Genomic DNA, 26,339 nt, shown 5'->3' with positions numbered 1-26,339 from the left:
GCTGACATGTTATGGTTCTAATGGACAATATGATGGCCCAGGCACATATAGTCAGGCACTCTGATGCAGGAGGCAATAAGCCTGGGCCTCCGGGCGGAGCAGAACCTACTCTCCCTCTCAGCAGACCACATCTCTGGGGTTGCCAACATTCAGGCGGGTTGCCTCAACTGCATTATCATTGATCCAATTGAGTGGAGACTGTACCCTTCTATCTTCAGAGACATAGTCAAGATCTTTGGTCTCCCTGCAGTTGATCTATTCACAACCTCGGAGAATGTCCAGCTGCCTCGGTTCCTGTCTAGATTCCCCTCAGATGGTACAGAAGCCTACAACAGTCTCTGAATCCCTCAGAACTCAGAAGCAAGGCTACAAGTCTTGGCTACCTGCCCAGGAATGTCAAAAGGTTTCCTGCCCTTTCTGGGAACAGCCCCATAGAATGTGTCATTTTTTCATTCATTTATTAGAACACAGGGTTGATTCAGCGGCGGTTCTCAAATTGTGTAGATTCTGGTATAAACAACAGACTATAAAATGCACTGAACATGTTTCAACTACTATTATAGCATCCAGAGATTTGTGGAGATTAAAAAGAACACAAGCAGTCTCTTTGAGAAGCAAGAGTCTTCGAACAGGCTACCCTCAATTTGTTGACACAAGGGTAAGTTTCTTTCATTGATTCATGACAATTAAATGGATAAATGCAGACACAGCAGCCCCATTAGAGAAGCCACGGGTTCCCTATTTAAGTAAAACACCTCTGCCTTCTTTGCTGGGAAGGAGCACATTTCCATTCATGTTATACAACTCTCTTAAGATGATAAACTGCCTGGCAGAGCGAAGATGATTTCATGGGATCCAGATGAATTCTTTTCACTTGGAGGAAACTGTATTCTCTTTACAAAATTCAATAGAGCAATAGAGGAAAAGCGAGATGCAGTGAAAGCATCTGAAACTTCTTTCCAAGGTGCTTTGCAATTAAGTGCAATCTGTTGAAAAGGCTTGGTGGGTGTCTTTGATCTGGCATATTTTCTTGACTAGCAGCTGCTATATTTGGGAATTCCCGTGTCCAGAGAAGCAGAGACTGTTTTGATAGATAGAGGGGAAGGAGGATGTTCCTGCTGGCCCAGTACGGTTGCCTGCACTTTGTCTTTTTGATAGAGCAAAACTCCTCTTAAATGAAAAGCAAATGGAGGAAGAAAAGAATCACAACATCAAAAGTAGTTCTGGGTGGGATGCAGACATGTTCTTAAGATTCGTGTGTATGTATTTTTTAAGAAAGATTTGAGTGTATGTGTGTTTACAAACCGGCCTGCCAAGATGCTTCTAAGTGTTGGGGAAGGAGGGAGCAACCTCTCCCCATTCATATATGTTTCAAGAAGGAAACAATGTTTTGATTTGGTTTATGGAATATAGAATAACTGGCTTGGAAAGAAACTTGGAGATCTTCTAGCCTAACCCTACATCATTCTGAAATGAAAGTTGGCACTTAGCTTGCATGATTTGGCGTGCAAAAGCACACCATTGTGCCTACCGTCCCTGTCCTATTGTCTACTTTTTATCATTACCTATCTAATGTTTTATATGTACAAATTATCACCCTATAATTGTTTGACAAATAAATAAATAAAAATATAATAAATTTGGCACAGAGATATGATCAGCAACGGTATTAGGCATGAAACAGATGCCTGTTTTTATCAATAGATCTATAGTTTGGATCACATCCACTGAAGAATTTTTATTTTCTGTCTAATTGTTTTATGCATTAATTCTGAGATGATAAAAATTGGAACTTGTAATGTAAATTTTGAGTAGTTTGGAGAACCGCCAAATACCACCTCTGGCTGGCCCCAGGAATGAGGTTGGAATGGAGATTTTGCAATATCCTTCCCCCAGGAATGGGGAGGGAATGGGGATTTTGCAGTATCCTTCCCCCTGCAACATCCATTAAGCCATGCCTACCAAGGCACACCACACCCACCAAGTCACGCCCACAGAACCACTAGTTAAAAAAAATGGATTTCACCAGTGTTTTAAACCCATGGCTTGGTACTCATGAAAAGATTTCATGGGAGAGCACATACCCTTTTTGTCCTCCTTTGGCAGCCAGTGCAACTCACAGATTGATGTTGAAATGAGGGCAGATCTTGGTAGCCCCATTATAGCTTGTGCGGCTGCGTTTTGCACAGCTCTTAGTCTCTGAACACACTTCAAAGGTAGCCCCATGTAGAGAGCATTGTACCTCTAGGTGACAAGACTGTGAGAAGTGACTACCTGTCCAGATAGGGCCGCAACTGGCGCACAAGGCATACCCATGCGAACGCCCCCCTCACCACAGCTGAGAGACGGTCTTCTAAACTCAGCTGTGAATCGAGGAGAACAGCAAAGTTGTGGACCCTCTCTGAGGGGGGTAAAGACTCCCCCCCAGATGATGGATGGGCAGTTGGAATTGTCCCTTGGAGGCCAAACCCACGCCCACTCCATCTTGTCGGGATTGGGTCTGAGCCTATTAACGCCCATCCAGACCCTAACAGTCTCCAGATACCAGCACATTACCTCCACTGCTTCACTGAGTGGACACGGGGTGGAGATGTATAGCAGAGTGTCATCAGCATACTGATGGTAACCCACCCTGTGCCCTTAAATGATCTCACCCAGTACTTTCATGTAGACATTAAACAGCAGGGGTGAGAGAACCGACTCCTGAGTAACCCCACAAGGGAGGGACCTAGGAGTTGATCTCTGGCTACCTGCTAACACCGACTGCAACTGACCAGAGAGGTAGGAGGAGAACCACCGTAAAACAGTGCCTCCTACTCCCAATCCCTCTAGCCGGCACAGAAGGATACATGGTTGATGGTATCAAAAGCCTCTGAGAGGTCAAGAAGCACCAGGATAGAGTTAAACCTCTATCCTGGGCCCACCAGAGATCATCTGTCAGCGCAACCAAAGCAGTTTTGGTGCTGTAGCCGGGCCTTAATCCTGATTGTTGAGGGCCTAGATAATTGGCTTCATCCAAGGATCATTGGAGCTGGAGAGACACCACCTTCTCAACAACCTTCCCAATCAAGGGAAGGTTGGAGACTGGACGATGGTTTTTCAAAACAGGTGGGCCCAGGGATGTCTTCTCGAGGAAGTGGTGCACAACTGCCTCCTTGCAGGGAGCCAGAAAGGACCCCTCCCTCAGAGAAGCTTTGGCAATCTTGTGGACCCAGGCCCATGTTACCTCCCTGTGGGCCAAAACCAGCCAGGAGGAACACGGATGCAATAAATATGGTTGGAAGGGCTCTTAGAGGTCTTCTAGTCCAACCCACTGCTTGTGGCAGGAGATCCTATACAGTGATGGTGAATCTTTTTTTCCTCGGGTGACGAAAACACATGCATGCATGCTACTTCGCATGTGTGAATGCCCACACCATAATTCAATGTCTGGGGAGGGTGAAAACAGCCTCTCGCCCCCAGAGGCCCTCTGGTGGCCAGAAACAGCCCATTTCTCAACTGCTGGTGGGCCTGATAAGCCCATTTTTCATCCTCCCCAGGCTCCAGCGGCTTCCCTGGAGTGTGGGGAGGCCAAAAATGCCTTCCCCCATCCCCCTGGAGACCTTCTGGAAACCGAAAACCCTCTCAGAGCCTCCATGTGAGCCAAAAATCAGCTGGCCAGTTTGCACATGCACATTGGCACTGAGCTAGGGCACTGGGTCATGTGCCAGCAGATATGGCTCCATGTGCCACCTGTGGCACACATGCCCATAGGTTCGCCCTCACTGTCCTATACCATTCCAAACAAATTGCTGTCCAGTATCTCCTCGAAAATCTCCAGTGATGGTTTGGATTTCTGTTGAATAATTTTCCATCCATAATTTCTTGTCCTGTCCTCAAGTGCTTTGGAGAATAGGTTGACCCACCCTGTGTCTCTCAAATAATGGAAGTCTGCTATGATTTCTCTTCTTCTCTTGTTAAACTAGGCAGTTTAGCTTTGATGTCACTTATACCGGCAGGTTGCTACGCATGCCAAGGTAATCACTTCCTTGATTCCAGGGGCGGTACTAGAATAATGGAGGGAGGATGGAATCCAGGAAGTGATCACCTTGGTGTGCTTAGCAACCTGCCGGTATATGTGACGTCAAAACTCCGCCCCTGGAATCTCTTCGTGGGATTCCCCAGCTCCTTTTGCTTGCAGTGCCGCAAGCAAAGGGAGGTCCTTTCACGTAAATTTTTTTAAAAAAAATTACCTGAAAAGACCTCCCTTTGCTTGTGGCGCCGCTGCGGCATCTTTTTTCGTAAAAATGTTTTTTTTAATTTTTATGTGAAAGGACGCTGCAGCGGCGCTGCAAGCAAAGGGAGATCCTTTCACGTGAAAATAAAAAAAATATTTTTACCTGAATAAAGATATAATAGGAATGAAAATTTAGAAAGGGGAATACAAAATTGAAAGCATTTGCAGATGACTTGGTGTTTATATTAGAAGAGCCATTGGAGACAGGACCCAAATAATTTTCCTTCTTTGTGTGGTGAAAAGAGCTATACAAGAACAGCTGGGAAGTCTATCTGACCATGAGTATTGTGAACAAGAAGATAGAATTTTAAGCTGTTTTGATTATTCATTATAATCTAACATGCACCACATGCTCAGATTTATTTCCTCGTAGTATGTTGATTATCTAATGTTCCAACACAAAATTTATTTGAAGGTTATTTGTTTACTGCTGTTTGACTTGTAATCTCTATGCACTCTTCACATCCTTTCGGCTAAATTGTTGGTATTGTATTTGGTCCTTGTTTGCAAATCCACTGCTATATAAAGTTTGCAAATTCACTGTAAGGGGCAAGTTGGATTAATTGATCTAAAAACATCCTTTCAAACTCTTACATTTTCTGACTATGTAAATATGATTAAATACGTTGCTGAGACTGAATTGGGTTTTCACATCATGCTAAATAACTTGCATTGGTTTAATTTTGGATTACCATGGCTAGCATCCCATCTGCAAGCTTCATAGTGTCTTAAAATTATAAGAATGCCTGGTCTTCTATGGTGTGTGTGTGTGTGTGTGTGTGTATGTGTTTAAGAGAGAGAGGGGGGGAAAGAGAGAAAGAGAGAGAGAGAGAGAGAGAGAGAGAGAGAGAGCTTTATATGTATACCATGGACATATTGATTAGCTAAAGTTGATAGGACTTGGTTGAGGGGCTTGATGGAGATCAGCAATGTATATATATTTAATAAATAAATAAACAAATCAGTATATAAGCAAGTAAGTGAAACTAAGCCATGAATCATATTTATTCATTTTAAAGACTCTTCTGGTTTAGTGTGATGTCCAGATCAAGTGTATACATAATGAAAATAGCACATTATCCAAGACCATTCTAAGTTATTTGAGAAGATGAAAGACCCACAATCCATTTACCTCGGAAACAAGAGTACTATTGGTCAAATGTTTCATTAATTATTGTAAATCCTATCAAAATAATTATCTATCCCCAAAATGCAGTTTAAAAATCTATTTGCTTTCTTTTTCTAAAACTGAAGTCCAGCTGCCCAGATCATTCATTTCAATTCTATACAATTACACATTTTATCCAATCAGTCAAAAATCAATATCCTACAGTATTTTGCACCTATTTTTTAACTCTTGTTCATCAGTCTGTTTTTCTTCATTTCTTTCTACTCCCCTCCCTCTATCTCCATCTCCTCTTTCTACCTTCTTACTCCTTTTCTCCCCTTCCTACTTCCCTCCACTCCATCTTTTCACTTCACCTTTCTACTTCCTCTTTCTCCCTCTCTACCTTTCCCTGATTCATCTCATATTTAACAGAATATATATTCCATACAGTTTTAAACTTTGGTGCTTCTTCTAAAATAATTATTTTATATAATTTCTAAACATGTAATTCTTTACTCTTGATATATGCTATTATTCTAAAGCAGCTGCTTCCAAACCTAGTTTTGTCTACTGGGTCTACCACCAATTTTCATTTTTTCCCTGAATTAACCGCTATAGCTTAACCTCCAAAAAGATTCATTATCTTTTATGCCTCTTCATTTTAAGCTGTATCGGTCCCTCTCCTCACTTAATATTTTTACTCATCATTCATTTTTTAAAATTCTATGGTTTCTAAATGCCCTGAATTTCTAATTCTTTTTCTTTCATTCATTTCATTCTATGATTAAAACCTTATATCATTCCAACAGCGTCAATAATCATCTAAATCTATATTATGTCAAGTTCATGAATTATCCAATTTTTATATCAAACAAATCATATATAAAAATAAGAATTATTCAAACTATGTGTTCTTCCAACAACTGATCCACTTTCATTCTTCTTTGTTTTTTGTTTTCTCTCTGTCAGTACGAATATTTAATTCAATTAATTCAAAATTTAGTTTAATACAACCTATCATGTCAATCTAATTCATAATTATTAACCTATAAAAGAACCCTTTACCTAAATAATTATATTGATTATTTATATCAAACTTATACACAATTAATATTCTTATCACAATTTAATGTAATATGATAATTCTAAAAGAAGAAATTTTTTTGTGACATTCCACCATCAATCATCCATTCTCTTTTAATCTTTCAACTATTTCAATCTTGTAAATGTTTCTCTTGCCCTCCTGTTTTCATAGCTTCTTCTTTCTCTTTCTTTTGTACCAACAACTTTCCCCCCAAACTCCTTTTCTCCCTTTTAACAGGGGTGGGTTCCTCCCGGTTTGAACCAGATTTCCCAAACTGTTAGTGACTCACTGGTGACATAAGATTGGTGTCGCAGATCCAGTTCTGTTAGTGCTGGTCCGGGTGCGCCACCATTTTTTCCCTGAATTTTCCGTGAATTTTCCTGTGTTTGGATGGTTTCTGTTCGTTCTCTGCTTGGAAAAAAGTCTTCCCGCCTGCCCCCAGATTAATACTGCTCTTTATTCCTTTGCCTGAAGCACAGCTGGTCAACTCCTCAGCTGTGTTTCAGGCTGAATCCATCTTCTGAGCATGCGGGAAAGTGACATTGCATAAACGAATGCATGTGAAACATTGCAAAGGTAGCTGGAACCCCCCCTGCCTTTTAAGTACTGTATATTATTTGTGTAGGTCTACTTTCAATTCCTCTTAATCTTTTCTCCCTGCTCCCACTTTGTTTTTAAATTGTTTCTTCTAATACCAATGTTCTCTTTTTGCTTCTTTTTGTCACTGTAAATCCCAGTGTAATCAATATGTCCCAATAGAGCAATCAACCTGTCCTTCATTTACAATGTATTTTTCCTTTTTGTCTCTGTAGATCCCAGTGTAATCATCCATCTGTTTTTTTCTTTTCAGTTCTCTTCTCCTCTTTTTTCTCTTATTTTTCTTCATCCTCTTCATTTTCATTTCTTACTGTTATTATTTCTAAATGCTCACTGTAATCCAGCTTTTTTCTATTTCCTTTCCATCTCCAATTTCCATAAAACATGTTTTTAAGTTTTCACAAAAGCATTTAAAGAATCCAACCAGCTCCTCATAAGCACATGCCTCCATATGATCAAAATTACAATTCACAAACTCAGAAGATATAGTCAGTCTCTTGCTGTTAGCATTAATCGGCTTCTATAGCCTTTTATAATATTTTCTTTTAGGTAACAAATGATATTATCAATTCTCAATATAATTGAAGCAGCTCTCTTTAGGGAATAAATCTCTGTAAATTGAATTGATGTGGCACTTAAGTTATTTTCTTCAAATTCTTGTTTTCCAATCACTGTCATTTCACAGAGTTTATAGTCTTTCAAAATTTCAATCTAGTTCACAAATATTCAATTGAAATCCTAAATCCATATAGTCTTTTTGTATTAAAGTCTAATCCAATCCAAACTAGTCCAAATTGTCTAATCCAGTCCAAATGGCTACTGCAACAGGTGACCCACCTAACTCGACTCTGTTCTTATAGTGTCCAGCTCACTGATGGTCACCTCTGGTGCCAACACATTGACCAGCTTTGCCAGAGATTTCCCTGTGTAGATCCAGTGCTGCCGGACCAGGCCCAAGTCTCTCTGGCAGTTCCTTCACTGCCTTGGGCCCCTGTCTACCAGCTCACTGTTCCCCAGTCTCCCTGCCGTGCCCCCTGTCAAGCCATTGATGCCTTCCAGCATAACCGATTCCCAAACCCCAGGAAGTTCCAGCATACACCCAGCCACTTTCTAATCCCTGCTCATTTGGCATCAGCCCAATACTATGACGATCAGGACAGAGTTGATGTCGCCCAGCATATTGGCCAACTATGCATGTATGAACTAGGAGGTAAGCGGTGTTAAGGCGGGCAAGTGAGCCATAGAGCAGGGACAGCAATAGAGAAGGCCCTCCTGCCTGGCCCAGCCAACCTGCATTGCTTAGTCAATGGGACCTTGATGAGGTCAACTCTGTGTGCTCTTTTTGGTCTGTGGGAGTTATGCGGCAAGAGATGATCCCGTAAATAGTCTGGCCTTGAACCATGTAGAGCTTTATAGATAATAACCAACACCTTAAATTATGCCAGGAGACTAATAGGAAGCCAGTGCAGCTCACGGAGTGTAGGTTTTATATGGGTGTACCAAGGTACATCCATGACAGCTCGCGCAGCTGCATTCTGGACAATTTGGAGTCTCTGAATACTCTTCAAGGGTAGTCCCACATAGAGTGCATTGCAATAATCAAGACAGGAGGTGATGAGTGACTGAGTGATTGTGTGTAGAGCCTCCCGGTCCAGATAGGGCTGCAACTGGTAAACTCAGTCGAACATGGGGAAATGTTCCCATGGCTACAGCGAAGAGGTGGTGATCAAGGCTCAGCTGTGGGTCCAGAAGAACACCAAAGTTGCGAACCCTATCTGAGGGGGTCAATGTTTCTCTCCCCAGAACAGTGGATGGACAGATCTAATAGTCCTTAGGAGGAAATGCCCCCATCCACTCGGCCTTGTATGGGTTGAGCTTGAGCCTATTGGCCCCCATCCAGACCCTTACAGCTTCCAGGCACCGGCACATCACATCCACTGCTTCACTGAATTGGGATGGGATGGAGATGTATAACTGGGTATCATACTTCACCCCATGCCATCGGATGATCTCACCAAGTGGCTTCATGTAAATGTTAAATAATAGTGAAGAGAAGACAGACCCCTGCGGCACCCCACAAAGGAGAGGCCAAGGGGTGGACCTCTGCCCGCTCACTAACGCCAACTGCGAACAACTGGAGAGATAGGAGGAGAAGCACTGTAAAACCACCATGATACAGGCTGTAGACCACACAGCCTCTAACGCCTTTCAGTTTCTATTGCTTCCTATCACATACTGCATAATAATTATGTTGCAACAACAACAACAACAACAACAACAACAACAACAACAACAACAACAGAGTTGGAAGGGACCTTAGAGGTCTTCTAGTCCAACCCCCTGCTTAGGCAGGAGACCTTACACTACTTCAACATCTGCAACATCTGCATAAAAACTTCCAGTTAACAGAAATTAAACTTGATAATGTAATGGAAGTCCTGGAAGATTGCCAGTCTAATTCAATACCACCATTCTTCACTGGAACTGCACAAGAGTATAAGCAACTGTTATTGTGCAATTGCCTATTCCCACAATGGCGAACCTATGGCATCGGTGCCATAGGTGGCACGAGGAACCATATCTGCTGGCACGTGAACCATTGCCCTAACTCAGTTCCAGTGTGCATGTGTGTGCTGGCCAACTGATTTTAAGCTTGCACAGAGGCCCTGGGAGTGCGTTTTTGGCTTGCACAGAGGCTCTGGGAGTGCGTTTTTGGCTTCCAGGAAGTCTCTGGAGGGATGGTGGAGAGTGTTTTTGCCTTCCCCCAGCTCCAAAGCCTCCTTAAGCGCCACCGAAAGGCTCTTCTGGCAGCCCAGAAAAGTCCGAGATAGCTGGGATTAAAGGGGGAATGGCAAGAAACTGGCCAGGCCTTCGTGCCGCTTCCTGGGAAATTTTTCTGGGCTCAGGTTCTTAAGTAGAAAATGGTTCTTAAGAAGAGGCAAAAAAAATCTTGAACACCCGGTTCTTATCTTGAAAAGTTCTTAAGTGGAGGCGTTCCTAAGTAGAGGTACCACTGTAATGGTTATCTCAATCCAATTCCTTCCAGATTTACAACCTTCTATGCTGTCTGGAGAGTTTGGAGTACAGTATTATAGATTGCAACATGGGACCTGGAAAAGGAGGCACATGGGCTATTCAAGCTAAACAAGACAGTTTTTAAAATGAATTCTGGCCATTTTATAACTTTTCTTGCCATAGTTGTTAAGTGGATCACTGCAGCAACAACCAAGTTAGCAACATGGTTGTTAATTGAATTTGGCTTCCCCATTGCTTGTCAGAAGATTGACATGGCCCTGGGGCATTGCAACCATCATAAATATGAGTCAGTTGTCACATATCTGAGTTTTGATCACATGTTCATGGGGATGCGACAATGATCATTAGTAACAAAAATGGTCATAAGTCATTTCTTTCAGTCATTGTAACTTCAAACAATCACTATACAAATGGTTGTAAGTTGAGGACTATCTGCATTAAAACTATTTGAGAACTGCGTAAGAGCCTGCTGTACAGCAAGGTGAAGAACCTGTTGTCTTCAAGATGTTAATGTTTGTAATTTTCAACTTCTTCATGCCCAAACATAATGCTATATAAGGCAAGTTGGTCTTGTGAAAAATAGCTGCAGTTCGGCAGAAACATTTTACACCACGATTTCCCCATGCATTCATTAACTCACAACTCTTCTCACAAGCATTCAAGTGTTGCAGCTGCTTATGATATTTCAGCCACACCAAGGACACGCTGATGTTCAGAGGCAGTGTCACCTTTTGTACTTTCAAATACAAAAAAACAGAAGACAACTAAGATGTTTTGAAGGCTTCATAGTGTGGCATTTCTGCAACTCTTTAAAGTCCCATTTTATAGGGACCTCAGAATAGGAACCAGTTTCAATTACCCTGTTTTTCTCAAAATAAGACGTCCTCTGATAATAAGACCGATTGGGCTTTTGAGTGCATGGCAATAAGGTTAAGCTCTTATTTCAGGTTTCAGAAAAATATGAGACAGGGTCTTATTTTCAGGGAAGCACAGTATTTATTACAGGAGTTCTCATGTTTTGAGCTACTGATGCCCCCTAAAATGAGAAATGAATTTGAGCAAATTTTCATAGGATAAATGTAATGATTTCATTAGATTAGGGTTAGGCAGGAAATCAATTTACCATTTACAGTATTTTGTTTACAATCCAATCTATACATTGCAGAGGTTCTCAAACTTTCAAAATATTTTAGCAATTATCTCTCTACATTGTTTATAAATCCCTGGGGCTTATCACCATAGCTTGGGAATATTGAGATTTCTCAATATTTTATTTATGTACTTTGTTTTATTAGTTTTATTTTATTAGTTTCCAAAGTGAAGCTGTCTCAACCGGGGAGAGCCGGCCCCTGCCCCACCCCTGCCACAGCCACTCGCCCAAGCCGAGCCCGCCACCCAAGAACAAGGTGCCGGTGCGGATGACGGTTCTGCCCGTTCAGGGCCTTTTCGCCGACCTCCTCAGCCTTGCGATTTGGTGGCAGGGGCCTGGGGCATGGATGTGACATTCGTGGTGCTGCTGCTCCTCAAATGAAACCCGCTGTAGCTGCCTCAACAGTGGCTGCTACTGCGGTCACTGCTGCCTCCGCCAGGACTGGCTAACTTGGGTGGCGCATCTACCTTATCCCTGCCAGCCAGAGGCCCCCGGCAGCCATCTGGAAAGAGAGGCTTTGCTGCTGGTGCTACACCCGGCACTCTGCCCGTCCATGGAGGTGAGGTGCCAGCCTCCCGCCAAGGGCTGCCCGGCGACCTTGGCAACATTCGATCTATAAGACGCACCCAATTTTAAAGCAATTTTGTGAGGTAAAAAGGTTCATCTTATACACCAAAAAATACGATAGTTGTAGTTTCTTCCAACTCTGTAGCTCTTTTCTTATTTGATCTATTAACTTATTATAATTATCTTCTTTTAATGTAGTGCATTTTGCTGATATCCATATTTCCAATATGGATATCCAATGTTTTACTTTCCTTACTGTTTTCATATCAGATATTTGTTCCAATTCATCTATTAAATTTCTAGTGCAGTTTTTAGTTATAATCTTTGTTTTGTTTTTATTGATTTTTGATCCTGCCACCTTTCCATTTATTTATTTATTTATTTATTTTATTCAATTTTTATGCCGCCCTTCTCCTTAGACACAGCGCGGCTTACAACATGTTAGCAATAGCACTTTTTAACAGAGCCAGCATATTGCCCCCACAATCTGGGTCCTCATTTTACCCACCTCATAAGGATGGAAGGCTGAGTCAACCTTGAGCCGGTGATGAGATTTGAACCGCTGACCTTCACATCTACAGTCAGCTTCAGTGGCCTGCAGTACAGCACTCTACCTGTTGCGTCACCCCGGATCTTTTCCATATTCTTCTATTTGACGTATTAATTTTGGGATGGTTTTCGTGGGTTCTTGTTATAAAAACCACATCATCAGCAAAAGCCTGTAATTTGTAACTTTCTTTCCTAATTTGCATTCCTTTAATTTCTTTATCTTCTCGAACTTTTATAAATAGTGTCTCTAATGTTAAAATGAATAGGAGGGCCTATAAGGGGCATCCCTGCCTTACCCCTTTTTCAATTTAAAATCTGTCTGTTTGTTCTAAGTCTGTTTGATTAATATTCTTGCATTTTGTTTGTAATATATAGAATTAATTAATTTTACAAATTTGGGGCTGAATTTCATTTCTTCTAATTGTATCTTAATAAATCTCCAGTTCACATTGTCAAACACTTTTTCTGCATCAAGAAAAACCAATGCCATCTGCTTTCCCAGGTTGTTTTCATAGTATTCGAGTGTATTGTTCTCAAGTTATTTCTGACTGTCTTTGGGGTATTATTTGATCTAATTTTTTTTTATCCTTGTTGCAAATATTGTGATAAATATTTTGTAGTCAGTATTCAAAAGAGATATTGGTCTATAGTTTTGGATTTTTTCCTTATCTTTATCTGTCTTGGGGATCAATGTTATTAGAGCCTTAGACCATGACGGTGGCAATTTTGCCTCATGAACTATTCCATTAAATATTTCTAGTACATTTGTTTCCATTATATTTATTTCTTGCTTATAGAATTCAACCGGTATACCGGACCTTCTTTTATTGTTGCTTGTAATTCAGTGATTATCAGTCTCTTTATTTGTTGTTCTTCTGTGAGTGGCTTCATATTTACAGATTTTATAAAATCTCTTATTTTACCCTCTTTTACCTCTTCATGCATGTATAATTTCTTAAAGAATTCCCATTCTATTTTCCCCCCCCCTGTTCTTTACTGTGTTGTATGATACCCTATTTATCTTCTACTTTTCTATAATTTTCCTTTCTCGTTGTTTCCTCAATTTGTCTGCCAATCAGCGACTGGGTTTATTTGCTTGCTCAATTTTTTTTTGCTTAGCTAATTTTATTTGATCTGCAATTTACTCTTGCTCAATTAAAGTAATCTTATGTCTAATATGTTGTCTCTTTTCTTTAAGATATTTGCTTTCTGGGTCAATTTGGCGATTGGTTTCTATTTGTTTTAATGTTTTAATTGTTCCTGCGGGGCTCTTTTTTTATTATTTCTTTTTGCTACATATGAGATGGTCAAACCTCGAATGTATGCTTTGCTTGTATCCCAAATTATTTGTGGTGTTGCCTCTTCTGTTTTGTTTATTTGGAAAAATATATTCTTTTTCTAGCATTTGTTTATATTGTTTTTCTTTTAAAAATTTTCTGTCTATAATCCATTTAATTTCTTTTTTCTTTTTTCTTCATGTTAGTGTTATGGGATTATGGATTATTAGGTTCAATCTCAATTTCTTCTACTTCATTGTTTACTGATGCTGTGTCCTGGGCCATATCTATTCTTGACCAACTATGGTGTGAGTTAGAATAGCATGTGTATTGTTGCGCTGTTTTATGTTTCTCCCTCCAAACATCTTTTAAGCCTAATTCATCACACATTTTCCAGAAGGGCTTGGGCAACTTGTTTTTATTTTCCATTGCTGAGAGAATTTAGATTTGGATATGAAACATAATGTTTTCTGGGAATGCTTCCAACGTCAAAAACAATATGATAATTTGTAAAATGGCATTTTGCCAACAGGTTCCTCAGCAACCCAAACACAACCAACACAAATTAGAAGTGCCCCTAGATGGTGGCAAAGATAGGATCACATAGTACAAATGCCCCCAAAATTCTCCCACCGCTTCTCATCTCTTTCTTGTAAAGTGAATCACTGGACTTCTGAAGTGAATCAAACAGTCCTTAAACAAATCTGGCTTTCCTCATTAATTTTGCTTGTTGGAAACTAATTGGGAGGGTACATGCTGGTTGCCAAGTATCCAGATTTTGATCATGTGACTATGCTGCAATGGTTTTAAATGTAATGACCATTTGTAAGCCATTGCAAATTCAGCCATTAAACAAAGAGTTGTAAGTCAAGGGCTATCTATACAGAGCAAATAGGTTAATTGAATAACCAGAGGGCACTCATCCACCCCTCGGCCTCTCCTTTGTGGGGTGCCACAGGGGTTTGTCTTCTCCCCCCCTACTATTTAACATTTACATGAAACCATTGGGTGAGATCATATGACAACATGGGTGAGGGATTATCAGTATGCTGATGATACCCAGTTATATATCTCCACCCCATGCCAATTCAGTGAAGTGGTCTCTTTGTACATAGTTTGTGTTTAACATTTCTTTTTGACTTGATGAGAGGATGTCGGCCACATGGAGTCTGTTGGTTTCCACTTGATGATGGTCGCGTCATGTCAGTGTCTTCAACTTGGTCATAACTTGAGATCCAGGCAAGCTAGAGGCCCTCAATTCAAATTATCAGACCCAGTCCTCAGATGAAGTCAACCCATGCTGGATGATAACTCTACCTACCAATGAGAAGTGTATCAGATAGGACCAATCCTCCTTTTCTTGAAACTTAAAGCCAGAGCTTAGAAATACAGTCAAAGGTCTTGTGGTGAATGGAAAACTCTCAGTCATTTCTACTTACTGTGTCAAGCTCAGAAGCAAGGCTGCAAGTCTTGGCTATGTGCCCAAGATTGCTAAAAGTTTCCTTCCTTTCTAGGAACAGTCCCATGGAATGTGTCATTTAAAAAAATCTATTTACTAGAACACAGGATTGGTTCTCAAATTGTATAGATTCCCAAATTACTGTTACTCACAGCATCCGGAGAGTTGTAGAGATAAAAAAAGAACACAACCAGCCTATTTGAGAAGAAAGAGTCTTCAAACAGCCTCTCCTCAATTTGTTGACACGAGGGTAACTTTTCATTAATTCATGACAATTCAGTGCATAAATGCACACATGCCAGCCCCATTAGAGAAGCCACGGGTTTCTTATTTAGGTAAAACACCTCTGCAGTCTTTGCTGGGAAGGAGCACGTTTCCATTCATGTTATACATCTCTCTTAAGGTGATAAACTGCTTGGGATAGAGATGAATTCTGGAGGGTATTTTTCCACTTGGAGGACATTGTGTTCTCCTTACATAACGCAATACAGCAATAGAGGAAAAACAAGAGGCACTGAAAGCTTCTGAAACTTCTACCCAAGGTGCTCTGCAATTAAACGCAGTCAAAACAGGCACTTCTGTTAAAAAGGCTTTCTGGGTGTCTTTGATCTGGTATATTTTCTTCACTAGCAGCTGCTATATTTGGGAATTCCCGTGTCCAGAGAAGCAGAGACTGTTTTGATTGATAGATGGGAAGGAGGATGTTCCTGATGGCCCAGCACGGTTGCCTGCACTTTGTTTTTTTTGATAGAGCAAAAAAGCAAAGAAAAAAAAATCACAACATGAAAAGTAGTTCTGGATGGGATGCAGACATGATTTGTGTGTATATATTGTTTAAAAAATTGTGTGTATGTGTGTTTAGAAAACGTCTTGCCAAGATGTTGGGGAAGGATTGAGCAACCTCTCCCCATTCATATATGTTTCAAAGGGGAGAAAATGTTTTGGGGGTTTTTTTGGTTTATGGAACATAGAATAACAGGCTTGGGAAGAATCTTGGAGATCTTCTAATTTAACCCTACAATGTTCTGAAATAAAAGTTGGCACTTACGGTAGTTTGCATGATTTGGCACAGAGATATGATCAGCAACGGTATTAGGCATGAAAGGGATGCCTGCCTTTATCAATAGATCTATAGCTTGGACCACATCCACTGAAGGTTTTTTTCTCTACCTAACATTAATTCTCAGATGATGAAATTGGAGCAAGTTGGTAGCACCTTCTTGCATTATTTGCTAATTGTTCTATATTACCAAATTATTCTGTTTCTGACAACCATGTATGATACAAGATGGTAAAGCCTTGACCATTTTGAGATATCTTCTCTCCCATGTACTAGCCACACCTATGGGTGACTATGCTTCATGGTCAATTAATTGATTCATTCATCCATGCCATGGTCTGACACTCATGAAAAAAATTCATGAGAAAGCACATACTTTTTTTGTCCTCCTTGCTGTGTGCTGGGAAATAATTTTTAGGAAATCAAATTTGGAACTCTTAGTCAGCAACAAACCTCACTATGTGTTTCTATTCCATTTATTCCACTGAAGATTTAAAGAAATCTCTGGATGCTAAGAAGGATGAGGGGAAGAGAGTGCTCTTAGTGCTCACCCAAATTTGGATTCGATAACAAAGAACTCATAGAACATATAATAACAGGAACATATAATAAAGGAGGGCCAGAGCGGACAAGATAACAGTCTACAAGTATACGAGGGGATGTCACAGAGAGGAGGGGATCACTTTATTCTCCAGGGCACCAGAGGGCCGGACGAGGAAGAATGGCTGGAAGCTGACCAAGGACAGATTCAACATGGAGATAAGGAGGAACTTCCTGATGGTCAGAGCGATCAACCAATGGAACAACCTACCAGCGGACGTTGTGAACTCCAACACTGTGGACATTTTAAAGAGAAGATTGAACTGCCACTTGACTGGTGTGCTATAGGGTTCCTGCTTGGGCAGGGGGTTGAACTCGATGGCCTTCATGGTCCCCTTCAACTCTAACAATCAATCAATCAACAAACAACAAACAAACAAACAAACAAACATGGTTGGAAAGGGTCTTAGAAGCCTTCTAATCTAACCTCTGCTTGTGGCAGGAGATCCTATAGCATTCCAAACAAATTTCTGTCTAGTCTCTCCTTGAAGACCTCCAGTGATAGTTTGGATTTCACTTTAATAATTTCCCACCCATCATTTCTTGTACTGTCCTCAAGTGCTTTGGAGAATAGGTTGACCCACCCTGTAATAGTCTCTCAAATAATGGAAGCCTGTTATGACTTCTCTTCTTCTCTTGTTAGACTATACATAACAACTTCCTTGAAAGCAGCATAAATTGTATTAAATAAACAAATGCCTTTCGTCCCCTGTCCTAATGTTTGTTTTATTTTTTACTAGTACCATGTATATGAATATTATTATATCTTTACATACCTCCAATGTGTACTTGACAAAACAAACAATTACTTTTTAACAGATTAACAGAGTTGGAAGGGACGTTGTAGCTTAGTCCAATCCCCCCCCCCGTTCTAGCAGAAGACCCTACAACATTTCTGACCAATGGCAGTCTAATCTCTTCTTTTTTATTAATATTGATTGTTTCTTCATTGCTTATTTGACACCTATGACAATCATTGAGTGTTGTACCACATGATTCTTGACAAATGTATCTTTTTCTTTTATGTCCGCTGAGAGCATATGCACCAAGACAAATTCCTTGTGTGTCCAATCACACTTGACCAATAAAATTCTATCCTATCCTATCCTATTCTATTCTATTCTTGAAATTTTCAAGTGATCAAGCTCCCTCAACTTCCAATGGCAACTTCAGTTCCATTGGTTGATTATTCTCACTGTCAGAGAAAATTTATCCTTGTTTCTAGGTTGAATCTCTCATTGATCAATTTCCATCCATTATTCCTTGTCTGGCCTTCAGGTGCTTTGAAATTAGCTTGACTCCCCTCCTCTCTGTGGCAACCCCTCAAGTATTGGTATAGGCAAATGTTGGTATAGTAGAGGCTATGAACAGGTTATGAAAAAAAATCTTTAATTGTCATTGGAATCCATATTTATTTGAGGAGTGGGAGATATATTTTAAGCAAAATATTCTATAGATTCTAGAAAGTCACATGTCAGACTATTTAAGGATTCTCTAAAATTGTCTTTTGAGAGACAATTATATAGTCTTACACTCTTCATTTTTTGGGTGACACTTTTCATTTTCCAGTTCAGTTATTGAAGTTTAATATTAGAAGATATGATTTCAAAAATCAGGTTAACAGTCAAACAGTATAAAATTTCAGAACACGATGCCAGAACTTTGTTACAATTCCATTTATAAAAATGTATAGCTAAATAGCTGGGTTTTTTCTAGAGCAGGTCTGACTTTCTGGACTGATATTCCTTCTGTCTGTATGTTGTGCCATGTCATCAGAATGATCTTAATTATTTATTGCTTGCGACACACTTGACCACATGTTTTCCGGGTAAAGGCATCCTGGCCAAAAGATGCAAAATAAATGTGTTACTTTTTTAAAAAAATGACTGTGCACTTTAAAAGAAGAAATTATTCATCCAGTTGTGCAACGTAAAGTGTAACATTCCTTCTTCCATCAGTTTATATTTCTAATGAAGTAATCATGGGAGTGAAACACAGAGATGAGAGGTTTAAAAGAAAACAAACAAAGAAAAAAACATCTAAAACTGTTTATCACAACACATTAAAGATTAAGCAAAATAATATTTTTTTCCAAATCTGTTGCACTTGATTTATCATTCTGATCTTCGAATGAGATGTTCTAACCATAACATTAACGCTTTCCTCCACTTTTCCTTTCCCCTTTCCTTCTGTATCGTTGGTTGGGCCTTCCAGGAGTTCAGAGAGAAATTTACAAATGAATAATATAAGCTTACTTACATAAAAATATACACAAATATACACTCATCTTTTTGGCTAAAATCAAGGGAAAGGTGACTTCCTCACTCACCATAAGGTGCAAGATGAGGCAAGGAGTGGCTAGGAGGGGTAGAGGTGAAGAGAGGCCAGGTGAGGTGCCCCTCCATGGGAGTGACATTGAGTTGGCCACACCCACCCAGTCATGATGGGAAATAAAGACCATGTTTGTCCACCATCTGATATAGCCTTCTCCATTATGGTCAAATGTTCTGTATTAAATTTGCAGACTAGTTTAAAGTGTTATGAAGGATAATGGGAAGTCTTAGTTTGAAAAGGAACCTGGTGACAGCTTAGAGTAAATCTCCCTATTTTCCTTGGCAAGATTTTCAGAAGTGATTTATCCTTGTCAAGCTGGGTTTGCAGTTTGAACTCTTACGTTTCCATTGAATCTTGGGCTATGGGGAAAAGCATATGTGTTACATTGAAGTAAATGTAAGGATTGTGCGGTAGGGTGCGAGCCCCCCTCCTACAAGGATAAAATATTTAAGAATTAGGTTTACCTGAACTTTTATTTTTTGCCCCAGTTGTGTAACTATTTAATCTTTTTTTGCAAATTTCATGTGATTCCAGAAGTATGTAATTGTCATGGGATTTTAGTAAATTCCTTCTAATTGATTAAGGAGACAAGAGGATTTACAGTTTCTCTTGACTGCTCATTATACATGAATAAGGAATAACTTTGGGGAAAACACTGCTCTCCTTGATGTCTATACAGATTCTCAGTCATCCAGGTCATGGTTGTCCCAAAGGTGCTTTTTCATGTCCATCTGTATTTAAAATACATTCTCTTGAAAACAACAAAGTCCATATTTTGGACAGAGAGGATTACTGGTTTGAAAAAGAATCCATTTATGTCAAACTTGAACAGCCCTTTCTCAACAGCGCGGGAGGGGGGGAGATATGACATCATCTGTCTCCAATCTACCAGATTTTATCTCCAATCTACACAACCTTCTTAGAACTTGTACAACAACAAATTTTAACAAGGCTCCACACCAATTTGTACACCTCAAGAGATCCTGATGACACAGATAAGCCTCCAGCTGGCCTTAATGACTTGCTAAAAGAAGTGACCAGCTGTCTGCAACAAGTATAAATCCCTCCATACCCCACCATCCAGTCATAGTTGAAGAAACGTCTTGGATGAGAAGTGAAATGTCTTCAAAGAAAACCCAGAAAGTTCAGTCGCCTCTTGAAAAAGCACCGTTGGGACTGCTCTCTTTGATAAATTTGTCTCATTTGTGTCATACTTGCATGTCTCTCAAACTATTAAAAAAAAAAATATTTACCTGTAATTGATTTTTTTTTTATGATATAAAAGAATACACAGAACACAAAACATTGCACAGTGAAATGTGCTCCTGCCACCCAACAACATTCATTCAGTCCCGCCACCAAATGAGGGTGAACTAATTTAAATTTTTTTAGAACCAGGAACAAAGCACCATTGGGACTGCTCTCCTTGATAAGTTTGTGTCATTTGTGTCATACTTCTCTCAAACGTGATGTCTTCCCCATTTTATCTTGCAGAATTGTCATCATGGGAAAATTCCTGTTGACCGGTTCAATTGTGATTCTCCTCATTTTGCTCCAGACTGAGAAAATTGCCTCCAGAGTACGCTTCCCCTTTCGAAATCTAGGACGCTTATTCCGAAATAGAGCTTTTAAGACAGGGAATCTTCGTGTGAATAAGCCTGCTTACTCATATTCATTCAAGCCCCGAAACGCAGTACCTCCTCCACCTTCTCCACGGGACAACCGTCAAGGATATCCATTCATCTTTGGAAAACCAGGAGATCTTTCATCATTTTGGGACAAACTCCGAAACGCAGCACCTCCTCCACGGGACAGCCCTCAAAACCCATCATATCCATTCCTCTTCGGAAATCTAGAAAATTTTACATCATTTTTGGACAACGTCCGAAACGCAGTACCTCCTCCACCTACTCCAGGGGACAACCGTCAAGGATATCCATTCATCTTCGGAAAACCAGGAGATCGTTCATCATTTTGGGACAACCTCCGAAACGCAGCACCTCCTCCACGGGACAGCCCTCAAAACCCATCATATCCATTCCTCTTCGGAAATCTAGAAAATTTTACATCATTTTTGGACAACGTCCGAAACGCAGTACCTCCTCCACCTACTCCAGGGGACAACCGTCAAGGATATCCATTCATCTTCGGAAAACCAGGAGATCGTTCAACATTTTGGGACAACCTCCGAAACGCAGCACCTCCTCCATGGGACAGCCCTCAAAACCCATCATATCCATTCCTCTTCGGAAATCTAGAAAATTTTACATCATTTTTGGACAACGTCCGAAACGCAGTACCTCCTCCACCTACTCCAGGGGACAACCGTCGAGAATATCCATTCATCTTCGGAAAACCAGGAGATCGTTCATCATTTTGGGACAACCTCCGAAACGCAGCACCTCCTCCACGGGACAGCCCTCAAAACCCATCATATCCATTCCTCTTCGGAAATCTAGAAAATTTTACATCATTTTTGGACAACGTCCGAAACGCAGTACCTCCTCCACCTACTCCAGGGGACAACCGTCAAGGATATCCATTCATCCTTGCAAAACCAGGAAATCTTCCATCATTTTGGGACAACCTCCAAAACGCAGCACCTCCTCCACTGCTCAAGTTGAAGGATATGATTGAAGCTGCAAATGAGTTTGCAGAAGCTAATCAAGGCTTTCATACTTTGTTCAGTTCTTCACAAGGAGGCAATTCCAGACCTCATGACGGCAACCCAGCGGACTCAAAGCCAAAGGGTGATGAAGTGAAATATGTGGGGGAAACTGTTACAAATGCTCCAGTGGAAGACTCCGAGAGCTACATCTTAGGCAGCCCCATAGTCAAGATGTTTTTTCGTTTTAATGACAGTGAGGAAGAACGTTGGTGGAATGAAAACCGTCACCGTTTTGCCACCCATGTTTACCACCCAAATTCTAGCCAGCCAATTTCAAGAGATGTTTTCCTGAATGAGTGTGTAAATGTCACCGTAGGGGAATATGTCAAGCCCACTGGAAACCAAACTGAAGATGAATTGGAAGCAAAAGTGGTGACACAGGTGGCAAATGAAAAATGCATGGAGATGTACCCCCGCTTGACCGTTCTCACAACTGCAGGCAGCTACTATAATAATAAACCAGAGGGAGCTACAATACTGGAGATTAAAAGTGAGTTCAAATATGGAGAAGGAGTAGCTTTGGCTAATAGTCTTGGAAGAGCCAGGGGGCACAATCCCCAAAACAATGCTGTGTCTGATTTTCATTTCTCTTTTGAGAATGCTTTGTTTCTCATTCATCCTTTTGCCATTTCAGTCATTACCTTAATCACTCCTTTCCTGATCTTTTAAGGGCTATGATTCCTAAGTCTCTTCCATGGTTGCTATTAACTTATCTCAAGTCTGGAATAATTCTCTATACAGCAAGAATTTAGTCATGGTTTATGTTGTCTGGAGACTGCATCAGATGCAAAGAAATGCAATACATAGGCTATTCTGTGTTAGCAAATACTTCAAAAGAAAAGGATTTAGGCGTAGTGATTTCTGACAGTCTCAAAACGGGTGAACAGTGCAGTCAGGCAGTAGGGAAAGCAAGTAGGATGCTTGGCTGCATAGCTAGAGGTATAACAAGCAGGAAGAGGGAGATTATGATCCTGCTATATAGAATGCTGGTGAGACCACATTTGGAATACTGTGTTCAGTTCTGGAGACCTCACCTACAAAAAGATATTGACAAAATTGAACGGGTCCAAAGACGGGCTACAAGAATGGTGGAAGGTCTTAAGTATAAAACGTATCAGGAAAGACTTAATGAACTCAATCTGTATAGTCTGGAGGACAGAAGGAAAAGGGGGGACATGATCGAAACATTTAAATATATTAAAGGGTTAAATAAGGTCCAGGAGGAAAGTGTTTTTAATAGGAAAGTGAACACAAGAACAAGGGGACACAATCTGAGGTTAGTTGGGGGAAAGATCAAAAGCAACATGAGAAAATATTATTTTACTGAAAGAGTAGTGGATCCTTGGAACAAACTTCCAGCAGACGTGGTAGATAAATCCACAGTAACTGAATTTAAACATGCCTGGGATAAACATATATCCATCCTAAGATAAAATACAGAAAATAGTATAAGGGCAGACTAGATGGACCATGGGGTCTTTTTCTGCCGTCAGACTTCTATGTTTCTATTTCTGAATGAATTCCACTTGCCATCATGAATCAGTCTAAAGTGATTCCTTTTTTGAATTTGTCAAGTATAAGAAGGATTTGAATTTGTCAAGTATAAGAAGGATTTGGCCATTTGGCTGGGGTGCTGTAGGGTTTCCTGCTCAGGCAGGGGGTTGGACTCGATGACCTAACGGTCCCTTTCAACTCTATTAATAAAAAAAAATTAAAAAAAATAAAAAATCCCCCTATTCCTGTAGCCTCAATCCTTTAGTGGACTCTGCTCAGATTTCAGGAAATATTTTGGCAGTTCACATGATAGTAGAAGTTGTTTTTGAGAAGGAGGAAGGGAAGTAAGGAAGGAAGGAGACTTTTGAGATTATTTAAAATGAATACATCAAGATCTGAAGATAAGGTTCCAATCAAACACTCCTTTTGGGGGAAGAAAGCACCTTGGGACAACCAAAGGTTGTCCTTATGGTTGTCCCAAGTTGCTTTTCTTCCCTCAAAAGGCAACTGGGCAACTGTTTTTCTTTCCTTTGAAAATATTTAATTCTAACCCAAGAAGCTTCTTGGATGAAAAGCAAAATGTTTTCAAAGAAAGAAACCAAGAATGTTCAGTTGCCTTTTAGAAAAAAAGCACCTCTGAGTTTAAGTTCTAATTCTATCTTTAGTATTCTTTTCCGCCATGCAATCAGAAATGGACAGAGACTTGGCTCAGAATGCAATTATTCCAAATTCAAGAGCCATTTAATTAAAATGCATTGTCAATCCAAGAAATGCATAAATATGTAAATAAATAAATTTGGGCTCCTCAATGCTAGAATAGGCAGTTGAGATCAGGATTAATGTGCTTCTTCTCCTGAAACAAAGGAGGCAGTTGGGTTTATTCCATTTTCCTTCCTGCCCTAGGATTCTCAAAAGAAGTTTCTTCGAGAAAAGAAAAAGCTGTATAATTATCTTGGCTGAACTTCTGAAGATGGATTCCCAGCATGAAAAACTGCCTTCTTTAAATAAAATGTGAAGTTGAAGATTTTTTAAAATCAATCCTTCATAGCAGAGGTGAGTTCTGGCTTACCTCGCTGCCAGTTCACTTCCTCATGCACCATATGGTACACGTATGTTGCGCACCATGTGTACCCACCATGTGTGATGTGCACGCTTTCTCCACATGCATCCAGAGTGCCAGAAACCCCCCAAAAGAGCTTCTGCTTTGCGCAGAACTGAAAAACAAGATGGCACCACCTGTGAGGGAGCGGATTCAGGGGGCGGGGTACCTAGCCATCTATCGCTGGTTTGGCGAGTGGTGGGAAATTCTCACAACCAGTTCTATAGAACTAATCCGTATTGGCAGGAACCCACCTCTGCTTCATAGTAATGTGTTGATAAGCCCTTCTTCAACATCCTTGCTTTACTTCTTCTTTCAGTAGCTGTGGTTAAGCTAGAAAGACTAATGAGTCAACAAAATCCTTCTGTTATTTCTAATTTGGATCTTCCCTTAATTCACCTGTAAAAGGTCAGAAAGATAATTTCAAGAGAGCTTTAGCATCTTAGTTAAGAACTGAGAAATCCTGAAGCTACCATATTTTTCGGAGTATAAGATGCACCTTAGATTTGGGAAAGGAAAATAGGGTGAAAAAAATCTACCTACCAGGTATTCCTCTGGCTAGCATCCTTACTCTTGTCAGCTTCAGCACATTATTTTATCCCTTGCTTTGGGTTGGGAAAAAAATCTTCTTTGGAGGGAGCAGCAATGAAAAAATCCTGCAAGCTGTGAAGATTGTTAGCACCTTGTTAGGGCTGAGGGGGAAAAAACCTTCGGAAAATGCTTTCAAAAAGCTACATTTACAGTGTAAGATGCACTCAAATGTTTAGCTTCATTTAGGGGAGAAATAGATTCTTCTTATACTCCGAAAAATACTGTAATTTGGATATAATACAGCATTTGTGTTTCTGTTTAATTTTCCTTCTTTTTTTGTAAAGGTTTTTTTATTTTTTCTCCACAATTTCCACACACATATATAAATATCATTGCATATACCTTAAAATATATCATTAACATAGTTATATATTTTTAATCAGTTGGTAATGTGTATGTCCAGTCTTCCAGCTAATTCCCTTTTTTGTTTTTCTGTCATATTTTTTACTAAAACTTTTGTTACGTCTTTATTAATTTTTAATTCCGCAACCTCACTATATAGTTTAATATGTTGCATTAATTTGTATCCCATTATCACTATTATTATTTGTTTTGACTTCGGAAGTTTTAACTAGAAATATAAGACAAAATAAAGATATAAAAGGAATGAACTTTAAAAAGAGGAAGGCAAAATTGCAAGAATTTGCACATGTTTATATTAGAAGAGCCACTGGAGACGGGACCCAAATAATTTTCCTTCTTTGTGCGGTGGAAAGAACTATACAAGAACAGCTGGGAAGTCTATCTGACCATGAGTATTGCAAACAAGAAGATAGGAGTTTAAGCTATTTTGATTGTTCATATATATAGTGCTCAGATTTATTTCCTTGTAGTATGTTGATTATCTAATGTTCCAACACAAAATTTATTTATTTGTTAACTGCTGTTTGACCTGTAATCTCCATGCACTCTTCACATCCTTTTAGCTAAATTGCCAAATAAAACTCTGTTATGTATAACTCCAAAATACGTGTGTTGGTATTGTATTTGGTCCTTGTTTCCAAATCCACTGCTATATAAAGTTTGCAAAGTTTGCAAATCCACTGTAAGGAGCAAGTTGGATTAATTGATCTAAAAACATCCTTTCAAACTCTTACATATTCTGACTATGTAAATATGATTAAATAAGTTGCTGAGACTGAATTGGCTTTTCACATCATGCTAAATAACTTGCATTAGTTTAATTTTGGATTACCATGACTAGCATCCCATCTGCAAGCTTCATACCGAGTTTCCCCGATAGTAATACCACCACCCCGATTGTAAGACATATGGGGGGTTCCAGGGGGGTCGGCTAATGTATGCCATACCCCAAAAGTACGCCGGCTACCCCCCGCAGTTCCTGCCGCCGGGCGTGGCGCTCCACCCCAGCAAAGCCAGCGGCGAGAGC

The 26,339-nt window shown here is 40.1% G+C and overlaps 1 protein-coding gene across 1 annotated transcript; it reads left to right on the top strand.

Moving 5' to 3' along the window:
* The first annotated feature begins 454 nt into the window (after positions 1-454).
* Positions 455-25,916, top strand: LOC139174743 (uncharacterized). Its single transcript, XM_070765278.1, has 3 exons — positions 455-658; positions 20,592-22,255; positions 24,163-25,916. Exons 2-3 carry the CDS (start codon positions 20,602-20,604, stop codon positions 24,204-24,206), a joined length of 1,698 nt encoding a protein of 565 aa, XP_070621379.1. The 5' UTR covers positions 455-658; positions 20,592-20,601; the 3' UTR covers positions 24,207-25,916.
* Positions 25,917-26,339: the final 423 nt, after the last annotated feature.

The sequence above is a fragment of the Erythrolamprus reginae genome, chromosome 12 (assembly GCF_031021105.1).
Source record: "Erythrolamprus reginae isolate rEryReg1 chromosome 12, rEryReg1.hap1, whole genome shotgun sequence".
NCBI classification, from domain to species: domain Eukaryota; kingdom Metazoa; phylum Chordata; class Lepidosauria; order Squamata; family Dipsadidae; genus Erythrolamprus; species Erythrolamprus reginae.
Note: the sequence above shows the minus strand (reverse complement) of the source record. Positions and strands in the feature narration are given on the sequence as shown.

Bases quoted from the DNA above. Each gene is read 5' to 3' on its own strand.
- LOC139174743 (XM_070765278.1), top strand. From the start codon at position 20,602: ATGGGAAAATTCCTGTTGACCGGTTCAATTGTGATTCTCCTCATTTTG. The intron at 22,256-24,162 runs GTGAGTTCAAAT...TTCCTGCCCTAG, and splicing joins TACAATACTGGAGATTAAAA to GATTCTCAAAAGAAGTTTCT.